The 19123-nt window shown below is 38.2% G+C and overlaps 1 protein-coding gene across 1 annotated transcript in view; it reads right to left on the bottom strand.

Annotated features, from left to right (window-relative positions):
* Nucleotides 1-19123, bottom strand: part of BOD1L1 (biorientation of chromosomes in cell division 1 like 1) — a 539385-nt gene that overhangs the window by 198204 nt on the left and 322058 nt on the right. The window contains exons 22-23 of the mRNA XM_053700293.1: nt 15716-15762; nt 9268-9352 (exon numbers count right to left, since the gene is read on the bottom strand). Of these exons, the coding sequence (XP_053556268.1) occupies nt 9268-9352; nt 15716-15762 (132 nt within the window). The remainder of the gene's footprint in view (nt 1-9267; nt 9353-15715; nt 15763-19123) is intronic.

Below are 19123 nucleotides of genomic sequence, written 5' to 3'. Positions count from 1 at the left end.
ATACTCTCTTCACATCCCTCTGACATTCACTGCACACTGAGAGGAAAACCAAGCTCCAGCCTGCTGCAAAGCGCATATCAACGAAGAATATAGCACAAACTTACTTCACCACCTCCATGGGAGGCAAAGTTTGTAAAACTGATTTGTGGGTGTGGTGAGGTGTATTTGTAGGCATTTTGAGGTTTGGGAAACTTTGCCCCTCCTGGTAGGAATGTATATCCCATACGTCACTAGCTCATGGACTCTTGCTAATTACATGAAAGAAAACTTCCAAGTCAAATCCCATTTCACTTTTTATCAAATCAAAGAGAACTACTGTGACTTTAAATGATATATCAACAATGTATGATACTGCATCTTTAGATGTTAAATGCAATGCTTTATTTAACGTATAAAAATATAAATCTCCAGACTTCAGCTAAACCTAGATTGTCCGTATTAGTAAAAAAAAACTCTTAAGTGCTTTGAGCTTGTGAAGCCTGTCCGCTGTATATATCTATCTAACACAGCCAAGAAGGCATCCTAACCCTGAAAACATTTTATAGAGCTGACTATGAAGCCTCTCTGCTGAATGATCTCAGCGCAGAAGATAAGGCATCCCAAGCACACCATACATTTCTCAAACAGTGTCAAAAGCCTCTCTGCTGTAAAAGCAGAGAAGACATCTGGAAACCCTCGTTTCGAGCTCAAAAAGGCGCGCAAGCAAAGGCGCAAACCTTAGTTCCGCCGTCGTGGGCGTATTTCACTAAATCTCCCGGGCGGCTTAAAATAACAAAAAGAAGCCGTCGGGAGAGCTAAAATCCAACATGGACATTTAATAAAAAATAATCCTGGAAAAGTTAGTAACATTATAGTAAATCTCCCTTCATAGGGAGCGAAACCTGAACCAGTCATGTCTGACCCTTCATTGAAGAGAGTACCCCTCCCCGTCGGCTGCTAGTTTAATAATGTAAGCCGTTAGGAGCCGGGATATGTAGCAGACATGTATCACACTTTCATGCTGAAACTAGTATAAATCTCCCTGTCAGCTGCTAATCTCAGTATTGTAAGCCGTAGGTAGCAAAACATGCACCAATCATTCATACTGAAGAGACATAAACCTCCCTGTCGGCTGCTAATTTAGTATTGTAAGCCGTAGGGAGCAGGGACATGCACCAGTCATTCAAAATATCATGCACATTCTTATACTGAATAAAAACAAACCTCCCTGTCGGCTGCTAATCTTAGTATTGTAAGCCGTTGGGAGCGGACACATTTCCCCTTCATACACAACACCTTTATACTCAAGAGAATAAACCTCCCTGTCGGCTGCTAATTTATGTAATGCAAGCCGATGGAAGCAAGGACATTCTTATTGAATAAAGAGAACCCTCCCTGTCGGCAGCTTAGTATTGTAAGCCTTTGGGAGCGGAGGCATTTACCCTTCGTACATAACACCTTCATACTGAAGAAAGGAAACCTCCCTGTCGGCTGTAAATTTAGAAATTGTAAGCCGTTGGAAGATACTGAACAAAAATAACCCTCCCTGTCGGCTGCTAATCTTAGTATAGTAAGCCGTTGGGAGCGGAGACATGTACCCTTCATGCATAACATCTTATACTGCAGAGAATAAACCTCCCTGTCGGCTGCTAATTTAGTAGTGTAAGCAGTAGGGAGCAGGGACATGAGCCATACATAACACGTTCCTGCTGAAGACGAATGTCAATGTGTCATTAGAAAGAAATATATTTTATGGGGAATTACACACAGCATAACAAAAACAACAGTGCTTCTTTTCCACAATTATTACATTAAAATACCAGCATTTTTTTCTTAGTCTTGTTTAAACAAAACCATTCACTGTTATGTGATAACATGAAGTGGAACGGCAACTTAATGGCATTCTCTGTTCACACTAGTTATTTAAAACACGCATTAAAAGGGACACTACAGTGCAAACATGCCATGCTCTCATTTGATAGAGCATATAATTTAGGCCCTACCAACCAACCAAGTTTATATGTTTAACCCTTGCAAAGTGGATAAATAATAAATCAAGAATAATCTTACTTTCTCTCACTAGCATCAGAATTGTCAACACGAAAGAAATGGTGAGCAAAAAACATAGTTTATGTAAGAACTTACCTGATAAATTAATTTCTTTCATATTAGCAAGAGTCCATGAGCTAGTGACGTATGGGATATACATTCCTACCAGGAGGGGCAAAGTTTCCCAAACCTCAAAATGCCTATAAATACACCCCTCACCACACCTACAAATCAGTTTAACGCATAGCCAAGAAGTGGGGTGACAAGAAAAAAGTGCGAAAGCATAAAAAATAAGGAATTGGAATAATTGTGCTTTATACAAAAAAATCATAACCACCACAAAAAAGGGTGGGCCTCATGGACTCTTGCTAATATGAAAGAAATGAATTTATCAGGTAAGTTCTTACATAAATTATGTTTTCTTTCATGTAATTAGCAAGAGTCCATGAGCTAGTGACGTATGTGATAATGACTACCCAAGATGTGGATCTTCCACGCAAGAGTCACTAGAGAGGGAGGGAAAAAATAAAGACAGCCAATTCCGCTGAAAAATAATCCACACCCAAAATAAAGTTTAAATCTTATAATGAAAAAAACTGAAATTATAGGCAGAAGAATCAAACTGAAACAGCTGCCTGAAGTACTTTTCTACCAAAAACTGCTTCAGAAGAAGAAAACACATCAAAATGGTAGAATTTAGTAAAAGTATGCAAAGAAGACCAAGTTACTGCTTTGCAAATCTGATCAACCGAAGCTTCATTCCTAAACGCCCAGGAAGTAGAAACTGACCTAGTAGAATGAGCTGTAATCCTTTGAGGTGGAGTTTTACCCGACTCGACAAAAGCATGATGAAATAAAGATTTCAACCAAGATGCCAAAGAAATGGCAGAGGCCTTCTGACCTTTCCTAGAACCAGAAAAGATAACAAATAGACTAGAAGTCTTTCGGAAACTCTTAGTAGCTTCAACATAATATTTCAAAGCTCTAACTACATCCAAAGAATGCAATGATCTCTCCTTAGAATTCTTAGGATTAGGACATAATGAAGGAACCACAATTTCTCTACTAATGTTGTTAAAATTCACAACCTTAGGTAAAAGTTTTAAAGAAGTTCGCAACACCGCCTTATCCTGATGAAAAATCAGAAAAGGAGACTCACAAGAAAGAGCAGATATTTCAGAAACTCTTCTAGCAGAAGAGATGGTCAAAAGAAACAAAACTTTCCAAGAAAGTAATTAATGTCCAATGAATGCATAGGTTCAAACGGAGGAGCTTGAAGAGCCCCCAGAACCAAATTCAAACTCCAAGGAGGAGAAATTGACTTAATGACAGGTTTTATACGAACCAAAGCTTGTACAAAACAAAGAATATCAGGAAGATTAGCAATCTTTCTGTGAAAAAGAACAGAAAGAGCAGAGATTTGTCCTTTCAAGGAACTTGCAGACAAACCTTTATCCAAACCATCCTGAAGAAACTGAAAAAATTCTCGGAATTCTAAAAGAATGCCAGGAAAAATGATGAGAAAGACACCAAGAAATATAAGTCTTCCAGACTCTATAATAAATCTCCCTAGATACAGATTTACGAGCCTGTAACATAATATTAATCACAGAGTCAGAGAAACCTCTTTGACTAAGAATCAAACGTTCACTCTCCATACCTTTAAATTTAAGGATTTGAGATCCTGATGGAAAAAAAGGACCTTGGGACAGAAGGTCTGGTCTCAACGGAAGAGTCCACGGTTGGCAAGAGGCCATCCAGACAAAATCCGCATACCAAAACCTGTGAGGCCATGCTGGAGCCACCAGCAGAACAAACGAGCATTCCTTCAGAATCTTGGAGATTACTCTTGGAAGAAGAACTAGAGGCGGAAAGATATAGGCAGGATGAAACTTCCAAGGAAGTGACAATGCATCCACTGCTTCCGCTTGAGGATCCCTGGATCTGGACAGATACCTGGGAAGCTTCTTGTTTAGATGAGAAGCCATCAGATCTATTTCTGGAAGTCCCCATATTGAACAATCTGAAGAAATACCTCTGGGTGAAGAGACCATTCGCCCGGATGTAACGTTTGGCGACTGAGATAATCCGTTTCCCAATTGTCTATACCTGGGATATGAACCGCAGAAACTAGACAGGAGCTGGACTCCGCCCATAGCAGTATCCGAGATACTTCTTTCATAGCCAGAGGACTGTGAGTCCCTCCTTGATGATTGATGTATGCCACAGTTGTGACATTGTCTGTCTGAAAACAAATGAACGATTCTCTCTTTAGAAGAGGCCATGACTGAAGAGCTCTGAAAATTGCACGGAGTTCCAAAAATGTTGATTGGTAATCTCACCTCCTGAGATTCCCAAACTCCTTGTGCTGTCAGAAACCCCCATACAGCTCCCCAACCTGTCAGATTTGCATCTGTTGATCATAGTCTAAGTTGGAGGAACAAAAAGAAGCCCCCTGAACTATACGATGGTGATCTGTCCACCACGTCAGAGAGTGTCGAACAATCGGTTTTAAAGATAATAATTGAGATATCTTTGTAAAATCCCTGCACCACTAGTTCAGCATACAGAGCTGAAGAGGTCGCATGTGAAAACGAGCAAAGGGAATCGCGTCCAATGCAGCAGTCATAAGACCTAGAATTTCCATGCATAAGACTACCGAAGGGAATGATTGAGACTGAAGGTTTCGATAAGCTGAAACCAATTTCAGACGCCTCTTGTCCGTCAGAGACAGAATCAAGAACACTGAATCTATCAGGAAACCTAAAAAGATTACCCTTGTCTGAGGAATCAAACAAACTTTAAGGTAAATTGATCCTCCAACCATGTTCTTGAAGAAACAACACTTATAAAAGACTGGAAGGTTCTTTCTAGAGAAAATGAGCAAAGGAAATTGAATCCAATGCTGTGGTCATAAGACCTAAAACTTCTATGCATATATAGCAACTGAAGGAAATAATAGAGACTAAAAGGTACCGATAGACGGAACCAAATAACATTATCCCTTGTCTGATAGAGACAAGGACAGTGACACAAACCATCTGGAAACCTAAAAAAGGTGACCCTTGTGTGAGGAATCAAGAGTTTTAGAAAAGAAGATCCTCTAACTATGTCCTGAAGAGTAAGTGAATCATATGAGATTCTGCATCCTCAGAAAATAATCTGAATGAAAACAGAAAAATGAAAATATGCATTTATTGTATCTAATGAAAACAAATAATGCTATCAAAGACCATAAAAAGGCAAAATAATTTGAATAAAACTTCAAAACCCGGTTCCTCAAAAGAAACTGGAAGAAACAGCCCAGAAGATTCCAGGTCTGAGCAGCGCTTGAACCCCATGGGTGCCCAGCCATGCTTCAACAGTACCCAAAATACATAGGACAGAAACACAGTTAAAGAAAGTGTTAGCCTTGCTGGAATAAAATCAAAGAAATTTGGACAAAATAAATTTCAAAGAAGCCTTAACCTGCCCCTTACCAGCCAAGCTGGAATACGGCACGTACATCGCAAATTTAGGGAGCTGATTTCGAACTCCAAATATAGACATGTTACTTGGGAAAGAACTCAGGAATTCGTTCCTTAATAAGAACAACCAAACTAGTATAAGCTTAAAGTTTTAGTCTTAGAACTCAACCTTGAAGCCCAGAGTAACAGTTAAGAATTAAATCCAATTATAAAACAAATAATTGATTATCTTAGAACAAAGGAAATATGGATTTTTTTTTTTTTTTTAAATCACAAAATTCTTTTAGCTAAAAAAGCTAAAGACATAGATTAACCCTCATTTGCGAAAATATTCAATAAAATGAAGACACAAATGAAATTATTAGCATAATAGTTCAGTTTAAAGGACCAGCCAATACAGTGGACTTGCATAATCAATAAATGCAAAACAACAAGACAAATGCAACAGCACCTAGTCTAGTAAATGTTGTCCCTTAAACGATGCTAAAATAAATCATAATCTGATACTTGATCTTAAAGTAAACAGAGAAAATAAAGCAATTGCAATATCCAAATAAATCACAGGACCAAGCCTGAAACTAAATAATTTTCCATGAATAAGATACAGCTATCTAAAGGAAAATAAATACTATTTTGCTATAGAAACAATAGCATAATTAGTAAAATTAGAGATAGCCCCAATAAATTGGAGAACCCTCCAAATTAAGTTTAACTGCTGGCAAAGAATATAGTTTAAAACCTTTTTGAAAAAGGAATAAAAGAAAATTCTCATCCTATTCCATTCCCTAGTACAGGGAATTGGAAAGAAAACCTCTAAAGAAATAAATAGGCAGAAATGATGTCAGCTAGTCTTAAAGAACTAGTTACCTTAATATCCAAAATAATCAACACCTTTTCAACAAAGAACAAATGTACTTTAATAATTGAAAAATAATAAAAAAGTAGATTTGTTAGTGTCAATATCTGATGAAGAAAATTTCTGAAAAAAACATCATCAGAGAAGGATAAATCAGTATGTTGTTGGTCATTTAAAACTTCAATAATTAAAAAAGAAGTGAAAAAGACCTAAAAATTTTATTAGAAGGCACGAAGTCAGACAAAGCCTTTAACATAGAATCAGAAAAATATTTCTTATAAGTCTTCTAAATATTTCTTGTAAGAAAAGAAAATATATAAAGCATAAATACTAATGGATTCCGCATGTAAAAGTATAACAAAATATCTTATTACAAACCATAGCTAAAGAAAAACATTTATAACATTTAAAATAAATGAACATAGCTTTGGTAGAACTGAAACTCAGTTAAGCGTTTTTCCAAAAGTGGCTTCTGATTCAGAGTCCAATTGAGACATCTTGCAATATGTAATAGAAAAAAACAACATATAAAGCAAAATTGATCAAATTCCTTAAATGACAGTTTCAGGAATGGGAAAAAAATGCCAATGAACAAGCTTCTAGCAACCAGAAGCAATAAATAATGAGACTTAAATATTGTGGAGACAACAATGACGCTCAAAAATTTTTAGCGCCAAAAAAGCCGCCCACATTATTTGGCGCCTAAATGCTTTTGGCGCCAAAAATGGCGCCACATCCGGTAACGCCGACATTTTTTGGCGCAAAAAACGTCAAAAAAATGACGCAACTTCCGGCGACACGTATGACGCCGGAAATGACAAGAAAATTTTTGCGCCAAGAAAGTCCGCGCCAAGAATGACGCAATAAAATGAAGCATTTTCAGCCCCCGCGAGCCTAACAGCCCACAGGAAAAAAAGTCAAATTTTAAGGTAAGAAAAAATTGATTATCCATATGCATATTCCCAAATATGAAACTGACTGTCTGAAAATAAGGAACGTTGAACATCCTGAATCAAGGCAAATAAATGTTTAAACACATATATTTAGAACTTTATATAAAAGTGCCCAACCATAGCTTAGAGTGTCACAGAAAATAAGACTTACTTACCCCAGGACACTCATCTACATGTAGTAGAAAGCCAAACCAGTACTGAAACGAGAATCAGTAGAGGTAATGGTATATATAAGAGTATATCGTCGATCTGAAAAGGGAGGTAAGAGATGAATCTCTACGACCGGCAACAGAGAACCTATGAAATAGACCCCGTAGAAGGAGATCATTGAATTCAAAAAGGCAATACTCTCTTCACATCCCTCTGACATTCACTGCACGCTGAGAGGAAAACCGGGCTCCAACCTGCTGCGGAGCGCATATCAACGTAGAATCTAGCACAAACTTGCTAGTTTGTAAAACTGATTTGTGGGTGTGGTGAGGGGTGTATTTATAGGCATTTTGAGGTTTGGGAAACTTTGCCCCTCCTGGTAGGAATGTATATCCCATACGTCACTAGCTCATGGACTCTTGCTAATTACATGAAAGAAAGGCAAATTCTTAATCAAGAAGAGTCAGCCAACAAGACTGTTCAAAAGCTGGTTGTAAAGGCGCACAGACATGAATAGCTCTTCTCACGCCATATTAGGAAAACTGAGCCTGTATTGTGATAAGGCTTCAGCCACAAATGGCTTAAAGGTCTGATACGAGCTGAAAAACAACAACTTTTCTCTTCAGAAACAAAGACATGGGCCTAGTTTACATTGCTATTGTAAACTGGTGGTAACAACTATCTCTAATAAAAGTTTTATGTTACCAGTTTACAATAGCAATGGAATATAGAAAAATAAAAAATAACTAACTAAAGTCCATACAGGTAAACTTTAAGGTCATAAGAATATATTTTAACACACACTGTATCTTAGTCAGAATATGACTGCTGTATCCCACAGGGTCAAAGAAGACACCATTGATTTTAAACTGCTTTACCACAAACATGTCTCTTCTGTGCTCCAAAAAACAGAGCTCTGTCCTGAGTTTGTAATAAAAACCTAAATGCAGAACCCTTGGTGGTATATTCATAGTCAGGAACCTTGATAAAGTCATCAGTAATAATAACTGAGAGGGGGATGGCTGAAACCTTGCCCATACTCTGATGAGAATGGTTATAATAATTATTTCTTCATCTGTCCAGATAAATATATTCTTCACGCTAGGGTAAAGCTGCAATCTACACTAAAATACAACAGAAGAGACAGGCGCAGCCCGACTCAAGCGTAACAAAATGTAATAGAGCGTAAGACAAATGGCTACTTACAAACATAAAACATTTAAAAGCGATTTAAAACCAATGCGATTTAAAACCTTGTTATAGGTGGAAGTCTCTTACCAACGTCCTCTCCACCTCAGCCGTATGATAACCGAGTCTGGAGCTGGGTAAAGTGAATATCTCCAAGAGATCCGGAAAATGCTGTGAAACTCTATGCGTTTCGTCTGAGAACGCTCAGACTTTCTCAAGAGTAAATTCACTCTTGAGAAAGTTTGAGCATTCTCAGACGAAATGTCACATCCTCCCACCACTGATTGTGGAAAACCGGCTTCTACACTTTCACAGTACTATTGATTGCCAGCGCAGAATACCGGTACTTTTGGTTTGCAATCTACACTACCATACTCCAAAAAGTATATAAAGAACACTTCAAGGTATGGCACAGGAATATGAAAGATGCCACAGGTTTCTGAAGAATTTTAGGAATGTTTTTACCTACTCCAAAGCACAAGACATACAACCCAACTTATATGTATTAATGACATTAATATAATGTGCTAATGTGCTATAAATACCTTATGTATATAAATAATCTTTACACATGTATACTCATAATTTTGCACCTCTTACTACTCTTCAACAGCAGTGAACAAACCTTTCAGTTGTGCAAGACTTTTGCGTCCTCTTCGCTTTTTTATTTGCACAGGAGTTGTTTCTTCTGTATCTTCTGAACTCTGAACCTAAACATTTCATTTACAGAAAGATACACTGAATTAGTCACATATTCTTAGAGATCTACAATCAATAAACTAATCTTCTAATTTATATAAGCAGCCTTTATATAATAACATATCTATATTTTGACATCAAGAAAATTTACAAAAAAAAGTTAAGTTTGTGGTGACAAAATTAGTCAGCTACTAGACAATGCTAGATTATATGCAAGTCATTCATGATTTGTTTCTAGAAGGGCACAGTACAATAGCTTGTATGACACAATTTACATCTTCAGAAGCAATACACCACAGCCACCTCTCTGAGCATGAATAGTGTTTGAATACTGGTGCACCTGATATGTACGTATGCCACTGAAAAACAGCAATAACGTTTACTAGAAGCATTTTTGCTAATGGAAGTACAGGTAGCCCTCAGTTTACGCCGGGGTTAGGTTCCAGAAGGAATGGTTGTAAATTGAAACCCAGTTTATAATGTAAGTCAATGGGAAGTGAGGGAGTTCGATTCCAGGCACCTATCAAAATTGGCATAAGTAACACCTAATACATTATTTTTAAAGCTTTGAAATGAAGACTTTAAATGCTAATCTGCATTATAAACCTTAGGAAATAATCACACAACACAGACTTTACTTGCATTTTTCTGCAAACAGTTCTTTCTATGCATTCCAATCTGGACTGATTTATAGACAGGAAGATCTTGTTCCTATGAAAGCTGCTCGATAGCTCATGTCTAGCGAGACTAATTAATTCCAGCCTGTTTCTGTGCTTGGCTTTGCATACCTTTGCTGCAACACAAGCAGACCGCTCCACCTACTGGCTATTTTAATCAATGCAATGCTTTTCAAGGCTTTTTAATAGCAGTCACATGACTGAAAAAAAAGGTTGTTATTCTGAAATGGTGCAAATTGAACCAGCGTAAATCGAGGGCCACCGTTTAGTTTAGTTTTAACAGTTTGCTGGTCTGGAGCATTCAGGTGTGTGTTAACACAATGCCAAGGAGGAATGACATTAGCAATGATCTTAAAGAAGCAATTGTTGCTGCCCATCAATCTGGGAAGGGTTAGAAGGCCATTTCCAAACAATTTAAAGTCCATCATTCTACAGTGAGAAAGATTATTCACAAGTGGAAAACATTCAAGACCGTTGCCAATCTTCCCAAGAGTGGACATCCCAGCAAATTAACCCCAAGGTCAGACCGTGCAATGATGATTTGGGCTGGTTTTCAAGCCACAGGACCTGGGCATCTTGCAGTCATTGAGTCGACCATCAACTCCTCTGTGTATTCTAGAGTCAAATGTGAGGCCATCAGTTCGACAGCTAAAGCTTGGCTGAAATTGGGTCATGCAACATGACAATGATCCCAAGAACACCAGCCAATGGTGACTTCAAGTTATTGCTGCTAAAGATGGTTCTACAATCTATTAAATCATAAGGTGTACTTAGTTTTTCACACATGGCTTCTCCATTTTAGCTTTATTTTTGTTAAATAAATCATGACACGGTGTAATATGTTGTGTTGTTGTTCATCTGAGGTTGCATTTACCTAATTTTAAGACCTGCTAAGGACCAGATGACTTATGTCCTGATACGAAAAACCAAAGAATTCAAAGAGGGTGTACTTTCTTTTTCACATGACTATAAATTGCAAACATGCTTATATTTCAAACTGAAATGCACCCATGCACATTTTATTTTTGACCTTTCTATCCCTTTAATGATAGCTCTTACATCATAATAAAAAATAATAATATGAAAAGCTTTAATCTATCCTACTTCCCATGATTCTTTAGTCTTACATATGGCCAAGAGAAAGGAGAAAAAGTAGGAAAGGAAAAGCAGGGTAAAAGGGCGGCAAACTAGTACTGCCGTTGTTATGGCGGGTCTCGTAGACTCTCACCATCATGAAAGTTTTCTTTCATAAGATGGTGAGAGTCCACAAGCCATCACATGTGGGATTCTATACCCTAGCTGTGAAGTCCACAAGACCACCATGAAATAGCGAGTGAACAACAGTTAAGGCAAGTAGAGGTACTACATAGGCACTACAGCATGCAGAACTTTCCTACCAAAAGCAAAGGTGGAGGCAAAGACACTCCAGCCAAAGGCCTTAAATACCTCCCCCACTTCCCTCATCCCCCAGTCATTCTGCCAAGGAAACAAGGAACAGTAGGAGAAATATCAGGGTGAAAAAAGGTGCCAAAAGAATGAATCAAAAAAGAATTAAAGGCCGCCAACAGAAAAAAACGGGCAGGAGCTATGGACTCTACCCGTTCAGAAGAAAAGAAAATTATCAGGTAAGCATAATTTAAGTTTTTCTTCTTAAAACAGAGAGAGTCCACAGCTGCATTAATTACTTTTGAGAAAACAATACCCAAGCTTATAGAGGACACAATGCAAACAGGCGGGAACAAAAAAAGGCAGCCCAATCTGAGGGCACCACCGCCTGACACAAGCCAGATTCCCGATAAAAAACTACTTCAACAGAAAGAGGAAGTACAAAAATATGGAAAGAGGACAAGGTAACTGCCCATCAATTAGACCATAAGGATCCCAATTAGAGATCACTCTAAATTCTGGACTCCACTGAGCATAAAAGCCTTTGAGGAGACCAAAGTCCCCTTCTCTAGAAGCACACAAATAAAAACCTCTCCCTGAACAATGGCAAGGGAAACAACAAAACAACTTCCACACCACATTTTTCCTAACTGAAAAAAGGGAAGAATCAAACAAGAAGGTCCGAAAGAACCTCCAGACACCATCCCTGAATATTCAAGGACAAAAACAGAGAGTAGCCCCCAGCAGAACTTATTGAAAAGGAACGGCTATCAGGCTGGACAAAGTCCCGTAGAAAATACTCTACCGACTGAGGAGAGCAAAGAAAGGAAAATATTCCATATCACCTCCTACATGGATCCAAAAAGAACAAAAAAAAAAGCCTTAACCAGAACCGAAGTCCCAGAAGGACAATGGACAAAAGGTAGAACAAGACTACCTTACCATGTCAGCTAACCAGCACAGAGAAAACTGCACACCCATAGGTCAGAAAAAAACCCCGGGAGCAGAACAGGAACGGAATGATAACATCCATTTACGCCCCAAACGAAAGCCGGAGGCTTCCATCAGATAGGCAGTCAGACAAAACATCAAACCACAGTAACTAGCCAAATGAGCAGCTACATTCCTGGGAAGAGCAAGAAAAACTCAGAAAGCAGGGGGGACCAACTTCCCCCTCTATTAGAAAACGGGGTAAGGGAGGAGAACACCCTGACCAAAAGTGAAGAACCAACTACCCGCTAAGGGAAGGTTCCCGAACCCACGGCAAGGCCTCCCAATCAAAGTAAGGATCCATCGGGAGACAAAATACGTGGTCGATGCCCAAACAGAGCAGTCAGAAAACCTGATCCCTACTCTGCAACGAACAGTCCTATCACAGAAACGACTGTCAATGTCCCCAAGGACAAAGATTAAAAAATCCACGCATCGACAAGGCAAAGAATGACTGGGGGATGAGGGAAGTGGGGGAGGTATTTAAGCCTTTGGCTGGGGTGTCTTTGCCTCCTCCTGGTGGCCAAGTTCTGTATTTCCCAAAAGTAATGAATGCAGAAGTGGAGTCTCCCCGTTTTAAGAAAAGAGCAGCCAGAGAAGAAATAGACCCTTCTCTACTTTAGGCACCATGAATCTTTAATGGAGTAAGCAACAGGAAACATCTTTTTAAAAATGGGAGATGGGGAGAAAGGTATCCCTGGCTTCTCCCATTCCTGTGAAATAATCTCTGCCACACTGTCTGGAACAGGTAATACTTCCACAGAGGAAGGAACATCATAGTATTAAGTTTACTAGATTTCTTAGGGTTAAAAACGACAGAAGTATCAGAGTCGTCCAAAGTAGCCAATACCTCCTTTAATAGTACACAAAGGTGTTCAAGCATAAATCTGAAGTTAACTTCTTCAGTATCAGATGAAGGAATTATACTGTCTGAATCTGCGATTTCACCCTCAGAGGCTATCGAGGTAGTTCAGCAGACGTAACAGACACCTTACACTCTGATTTTTTTTTAGATTTCCTCTTGCACTTCCCCAACATGGTAAAAGCAGATAATGCCAAAGATATCGCAGAAGATGTCTGAACCACAAAATCTGATGGCACATAAACTCCTCCAGGAGGCTGAGAGGAACTGCAGGGTACTGTGACGCCATTGAGGCTTGGGACGTTTGAGGAGAAAGCTGCGGCACTGCCTGAACAGCATCATCCTGAGAGACATTGGGCTCAAAGGGCAACAATCTACCTTTACATTCAAGAGTTCTAGCTAAGCATGCAGCACAGAATTGCATAGGCAAAAAAAATCTGTGCCTCAAGGCATAGTAAGCATTTGTCAAAAGACACAGAGTCTTTCTCCATGTCCATAATATTCAATAAGATATACCCCATTTGAGAAATTGTATTAAATAATTTTAAATAGTTACTGTCACTTCAAGTACCTCAGAGCGTTTAACGCTATGTATCGCAAGCTAACAAAAACTAAATCAGGACCTCCACACCTCAGCCTGACTGAGGTGTCTTACCTGACCTCTGTTTTGAAATATGCCAAAAAGAAACAGAGCTCTCCTGATGAACGAAGGAACCCCAGAGATGCCGGCAACAGAGAAGACGCCGCACCACTTAACACACTGAAGCGGAAAAGCGGGTCACATGACCTTCCGGCTAGAAACTGTGCAGCTAAAATAAAGTGTGCTTTTCTAAGAGACAGTTAAACCGCAACAGCCCCTTGCACATAAACTCCTCATACTATTCATAAACCCATATGAATATAAAATATTTGAGCCACAAAAAGAAACAGAATGAGGGAAATGCCTTGTTACCAAAAAAAGAATTAACCCCTTAGTCTCCACTTCCACAGAGGAAGCATTAGTCACAATACAGTGCTTGCATCCTGCCTAGAAATATCCTGTATAAAGGATACAGCATGTCCCAATAAAAGTTGCAGATATTCTTCATTAAGTGCAAGTCTCTACCTAAAAGACAAAAGCACTTATCTGCAATCCAGCTGTCAGGCAGGACGACAGCTTACAAGGTGTGAAAGGACACATACTCCTCACAGAGACCTGTAGAAAAAAGAAAAAACAGAGTAACCAACTCTGGCTTTCTATAACTAGGGCAGCAATATGTTAGGAAACAAAGTAAGGACCACCTCACAACTTCCTAACTGATTAAAAGCCACCACTACTCTACTGAAGAGATTGACATGGACTCAGTTAAACCTAAATCCTTGCTTGCAGGGAAAAGTACCCAAAAAAGGAATAACTTCTTCAGACACCAAACTTCACCTCCTCCAATGACAGAGGCAAAGAGAATGACTGGGGATTATGGGTAGGGGATTGACACTTAACAGCTTTGCTGTGGTGCTCTTTGCCTCCTCCTGCTGGAATGACGTTGTGGACTCTCAATGTCTTTGGAAAGGAAAAATTATTTTAAAAATATAAAAAAAATGACAGTTTGAGTCAATAAAGGGTTAAATGAATATAAAATAATGGAACTCTCTAGTTATTAAGGGAGCTTACAACTTTAAGGCACTGTCTGAGGAAAGGAGAAAACAGAGCAGAGTTTTGGTGGGAAAAAGTTAACTCCCAGAGCTATGCACAGAAGGAAGCTCAGAGAATTCTGAAAATGAGCTCCTCCACTTCAGAAATGATCCTGGTCATCTGAAAGCCTGCTGAGAATGAGGAGCTGAGCTCTGGTATGTAGTGAACACCGAAAACAAATTTAAAGAGAAAGTACCTCAGTTTTACTGTAAATGTGTAAAAGTGCCTAAAACTGTATGTAGTGTTATCTGGTGTATGTAGCTATGTCCCCAGACTCATGCTAATATCCTTCTGTCTATGTGAATATAAGGCCCTAGATACCTGTCAGCACTCAGTCTACTGGGCTTTTAAAGCTGTAAGGGACCTGTTTCCAGTAGAATAGCCTATCTTGTGTAGTATGCATTGACACAGGATCTAAGGACAGAGTACGCTGACGAGGCCAACAGTAGGATCCTGTCCGATACCAGGCTCTTTGAAGAAAATATCACATCATTTGAAAACCCCATTCAATTGACGTGTATATCAGCGCTTCAAGTTTCACCATCCTCTAAACTGTGAGCAGTGTTTTGCCTCTTCCTGTAGGACTGGACTTTAATCCCACATGTGATGGCTCATGGACTCTCCACTAATTTACTTCTATTATCAAATGTATCGCTTTCACTTGGTATCCTTTTTTGAAATACAGCTCTCTTTTTCCTGATAGCTTACTGAGGTAGGATCAGGAGTGTCATCTTGTCTAACTACTTTAAATAAACCCATAAATAAAAATTAATGTCAGTTTACTTACTAGTGACTCCACCTCTTGTTCCAAATGTTCACTCTGGTGGTTCTGGTCTGTATAAAGTACAGTAAAAAAAAACATAGTAGTTTTTTAGTAATATTTATGCATGTTTTCAGTAAATAATGCCTGGTTTTCTGCATCATCATCATTATTATTATTATATCACTGCTCAGATTAATATAAATCTTTTGAAGAACATATCAGGAGCAAATATACACATTTTTGAAAAGCATTATTATGTATTTAAGGTTCAGAAATACATCAGAGCGCCAACTAGTGAAGGCTGGGTGTAAGTGAAATGATGTATAAAACTCCACAATTTTAAAAGGTGATAACAATTTATTCATTCTGGTAACATGGAATGGGTACAATAAAAAGGAACGCGGTAAAACTCATGGATCCATGTAGTTAACAATAAATAATTAAAATAACAATAAAGTGATAACAGCAAACAAATTAATACTTGATAGTTGTAGCACGTTTCAAATTGGGTAATATATACTTTGAAAATTGCAGACAGAATTGATTCTTAGTAATCGTGGCAAATTTTAAAATATTGCTGATACTTGTTAGCAATCGTGACAAATTTTAAAAATAATTGTATACATATACTTTAAAAATTGATACATGTAACAGCAAAATAGATGTAAATTCAGATCATTAAAAACAATGGAGACCAAAAGTTAATTTGGGCATATACAAGATAAGTGAGCAATTGTTTAGAAACGAAAAGTAGAAATAGTGCGATCAGTTCAACCTGGGTATGTTAAAACTGAAAAAGTGTTTTGGTGCTAAATAGGTGAACCGGTACTCCTGACCGGGTAAATGTGATGAATCAAAAAAGAAATTTGTGATGTACCCGTTAATGTGTGATGAAGTGTATGTCTCTGTTAGCTGAAGATGAGATACTTAGTACCTCTGTAGTATTATGAACTATTATGAACAAAGAAGAGAGAAGGGAGTATCATACTAACCCATATGGAGAAAGAAAGAGACAATTCGACTATAATTATAGAGGGAGACATGAACAACGGAGAAATTGGAAAAACCAAGATCACTATGAGGGAGGCTGGAGAAATCAAGACTACCCTGAAAGACGTCATTATCAAGATAGGGTAGACTTCCAACAAAGACAAAGTTTCGAGGGAGGAAAACATCATAAAGGTGAATCTGACCACTACTTTGAAAACAAAGATGTATATGAAACACCAAGATGGGAAAGGAAACAACAAACATTAAAAGATGAACCCTATAAGGAAAAATTAAGGGAGGGGAAGAAGATTGAAAAATCCGAAGGACAAGTAACTATGAAAGAAAAAGAAATCAGAACCAAATTGTCAAACATCACAGAATCCCGAAATATACAATCACCACACTCTTCCTCTACTTTTTTAGAGTTGGACCATCATCATCACAAAGAATGGGAACAAAACCAATCAACAACACAATAAAAAAAAGACCCACAGAGGGAAAAGAGGAGGTGCGAAAATAAGAAAGAAATATGATAAAATCGAAGATCAAACGGAAAAGAGCAATGACAAAGGTATATTTAACTTGAGCTCATATGAACTAAATAAAGATGAGAAATCTATTTTAGGACTAGGCTTATCGTTTGCACCATCCCTAAGTATGGATAAATTCACCACTTTTGTGAACACAAAAGAATTTATCAGAAAATTAACCCTAAAAAGATTTTTTCTTAAATCCCCTCTTGAAAGGACAGGATATGGATATAAAGAATATGACAATACTTCGAAAGAGGACTGTTATATACACATAGACCTTAAGCCTAAGTCCACATTTTACCCTCTAACCCACAAAGGAACTGCACTGGAAACCTTTGAAACAATAGTATGCAGGGAAATAAGAGACATCAATCTCAAAAAGTTAAGTTTGAAAAATAAAAACTTATCTAATAAACAACTTCAAACAATCAAACAATTAGAACTGAACCACAATCTCACCATTAACCCGGCTGATAAAGGTGGTGGGATTGTGGTGATGAATAAAACAGACTATAAGAACGAAAAAGAAAGGATTTTATGTGACGAAAACACCTATCTAAGACTGAAGGAAAATCCAGTGATTATGTACAAAAGAAAATTAATGTACCTTCTGAAGGGAGCTAAAGATGATGACATACTGAGTGATAAAGAGTACAACTATATTAATGTACAATACCCAAGGATCCCAATCATATACCATCTACCAAAGATCCACAAAAATCTTAAAAATCCCCCTGGGAGACCGATAATATCGGGGATAGGATCTCTGAGTAGCAATCTGTCCGAATATGTGGACAGACATCTACAAAAACATGTAAGGGAACGTCGCTCTTATTTAAGAGACTCCAACCAGATAATAAACCTTCTGGAAAATATAAAGTGGGAGAATAACTACATTTTGGTTACTTGTGACGTAACAGCCCTGTACACAAGTATTCCCCACAAAGAAGGACTGGAGGCAGTAAGATTCTATCTAGAGAAAGACATAGAATTACCAACAAGACAATGTGACTTCATACTGGATAGTATTCATTACATCCTTAATCATAACTATTTTTGTGATGATGGAAAATACTATCGACAGGTTTGTGGCACGGCGATGGGGACCAGGTTCACGCCTAGTTATGCCAATCTCTACATGGCTAAGTGGGAAGAGATCTTCTGGGAGTCCTGCCCAGCAAGCGCGGACCTGGTCCTCTATCGCCGTTACATTGATGATATTATAATGATTTGGAAAGGGCCACAAGAAGATCTGGAACATACCATCAATGTCATGAATAAGAGCGAGGCCAACCTTAACTTCACATATGAATTGAGCAAAACATCACTCACATTTTTGGACCTACATATAGAGGTGAAAGAAGGTAAGAATGAGACATCAACTCATTTCAAAAAGGTGGACAGCAACAACTATGTCCACCAAACAAGTTGTCACCACAGAAATTGGAAGAATAATATGCCAAAGGGACAACTTCTTAGAATGAAGAAAAACTGTTCTAACCCATTGAAAATGGGAAGAACAAGCACAAATAATAAAATAATTTTTTTTAGAGAGAGGCTATAAGGAAGAACCATTAGACCAGAAGATAGAGGAAATCAGAAAAATTGAAAGAAAAGATCTAACTAAATACAAAGAAAAGACGAAACTGAATAAGGACAATGAAATTCTTAATGTTCCTTTAATAACGGAATACAGCGAAAATAGTCAAATTATTGAAAACATCTTCAGGAAAAACTGGAACATCCTTAAAGATGATGACATTCTTGTGGAAAAATTACCTCAAAGACCTACATTTGTGTATAGACGGACCAACAATCTGAAAAACAAATTGGCACCTAGCACACAGAAGAAGCAGCCTGAGATAAAAAGATGCATTTGGGAAAACAGTAAGGGTTTTTTCCCTTGTCA

Source organism: Bombina bombina, chromosome 2 (assembly GCF_027579735.1).
Source record: "Bombina bombina isolate aBomBom1 chromosome 2, aBomBom1.pri, whole genome shotgun sequence".
NCBI lineage: Eukaryota > Metazoa > Chordata > Amphibia > Anura > Bombinatoridae > Bombina > Bombina bombina.
This window is presented reverse-complemented; position numbering and strand designations above follow the sequence as displayed.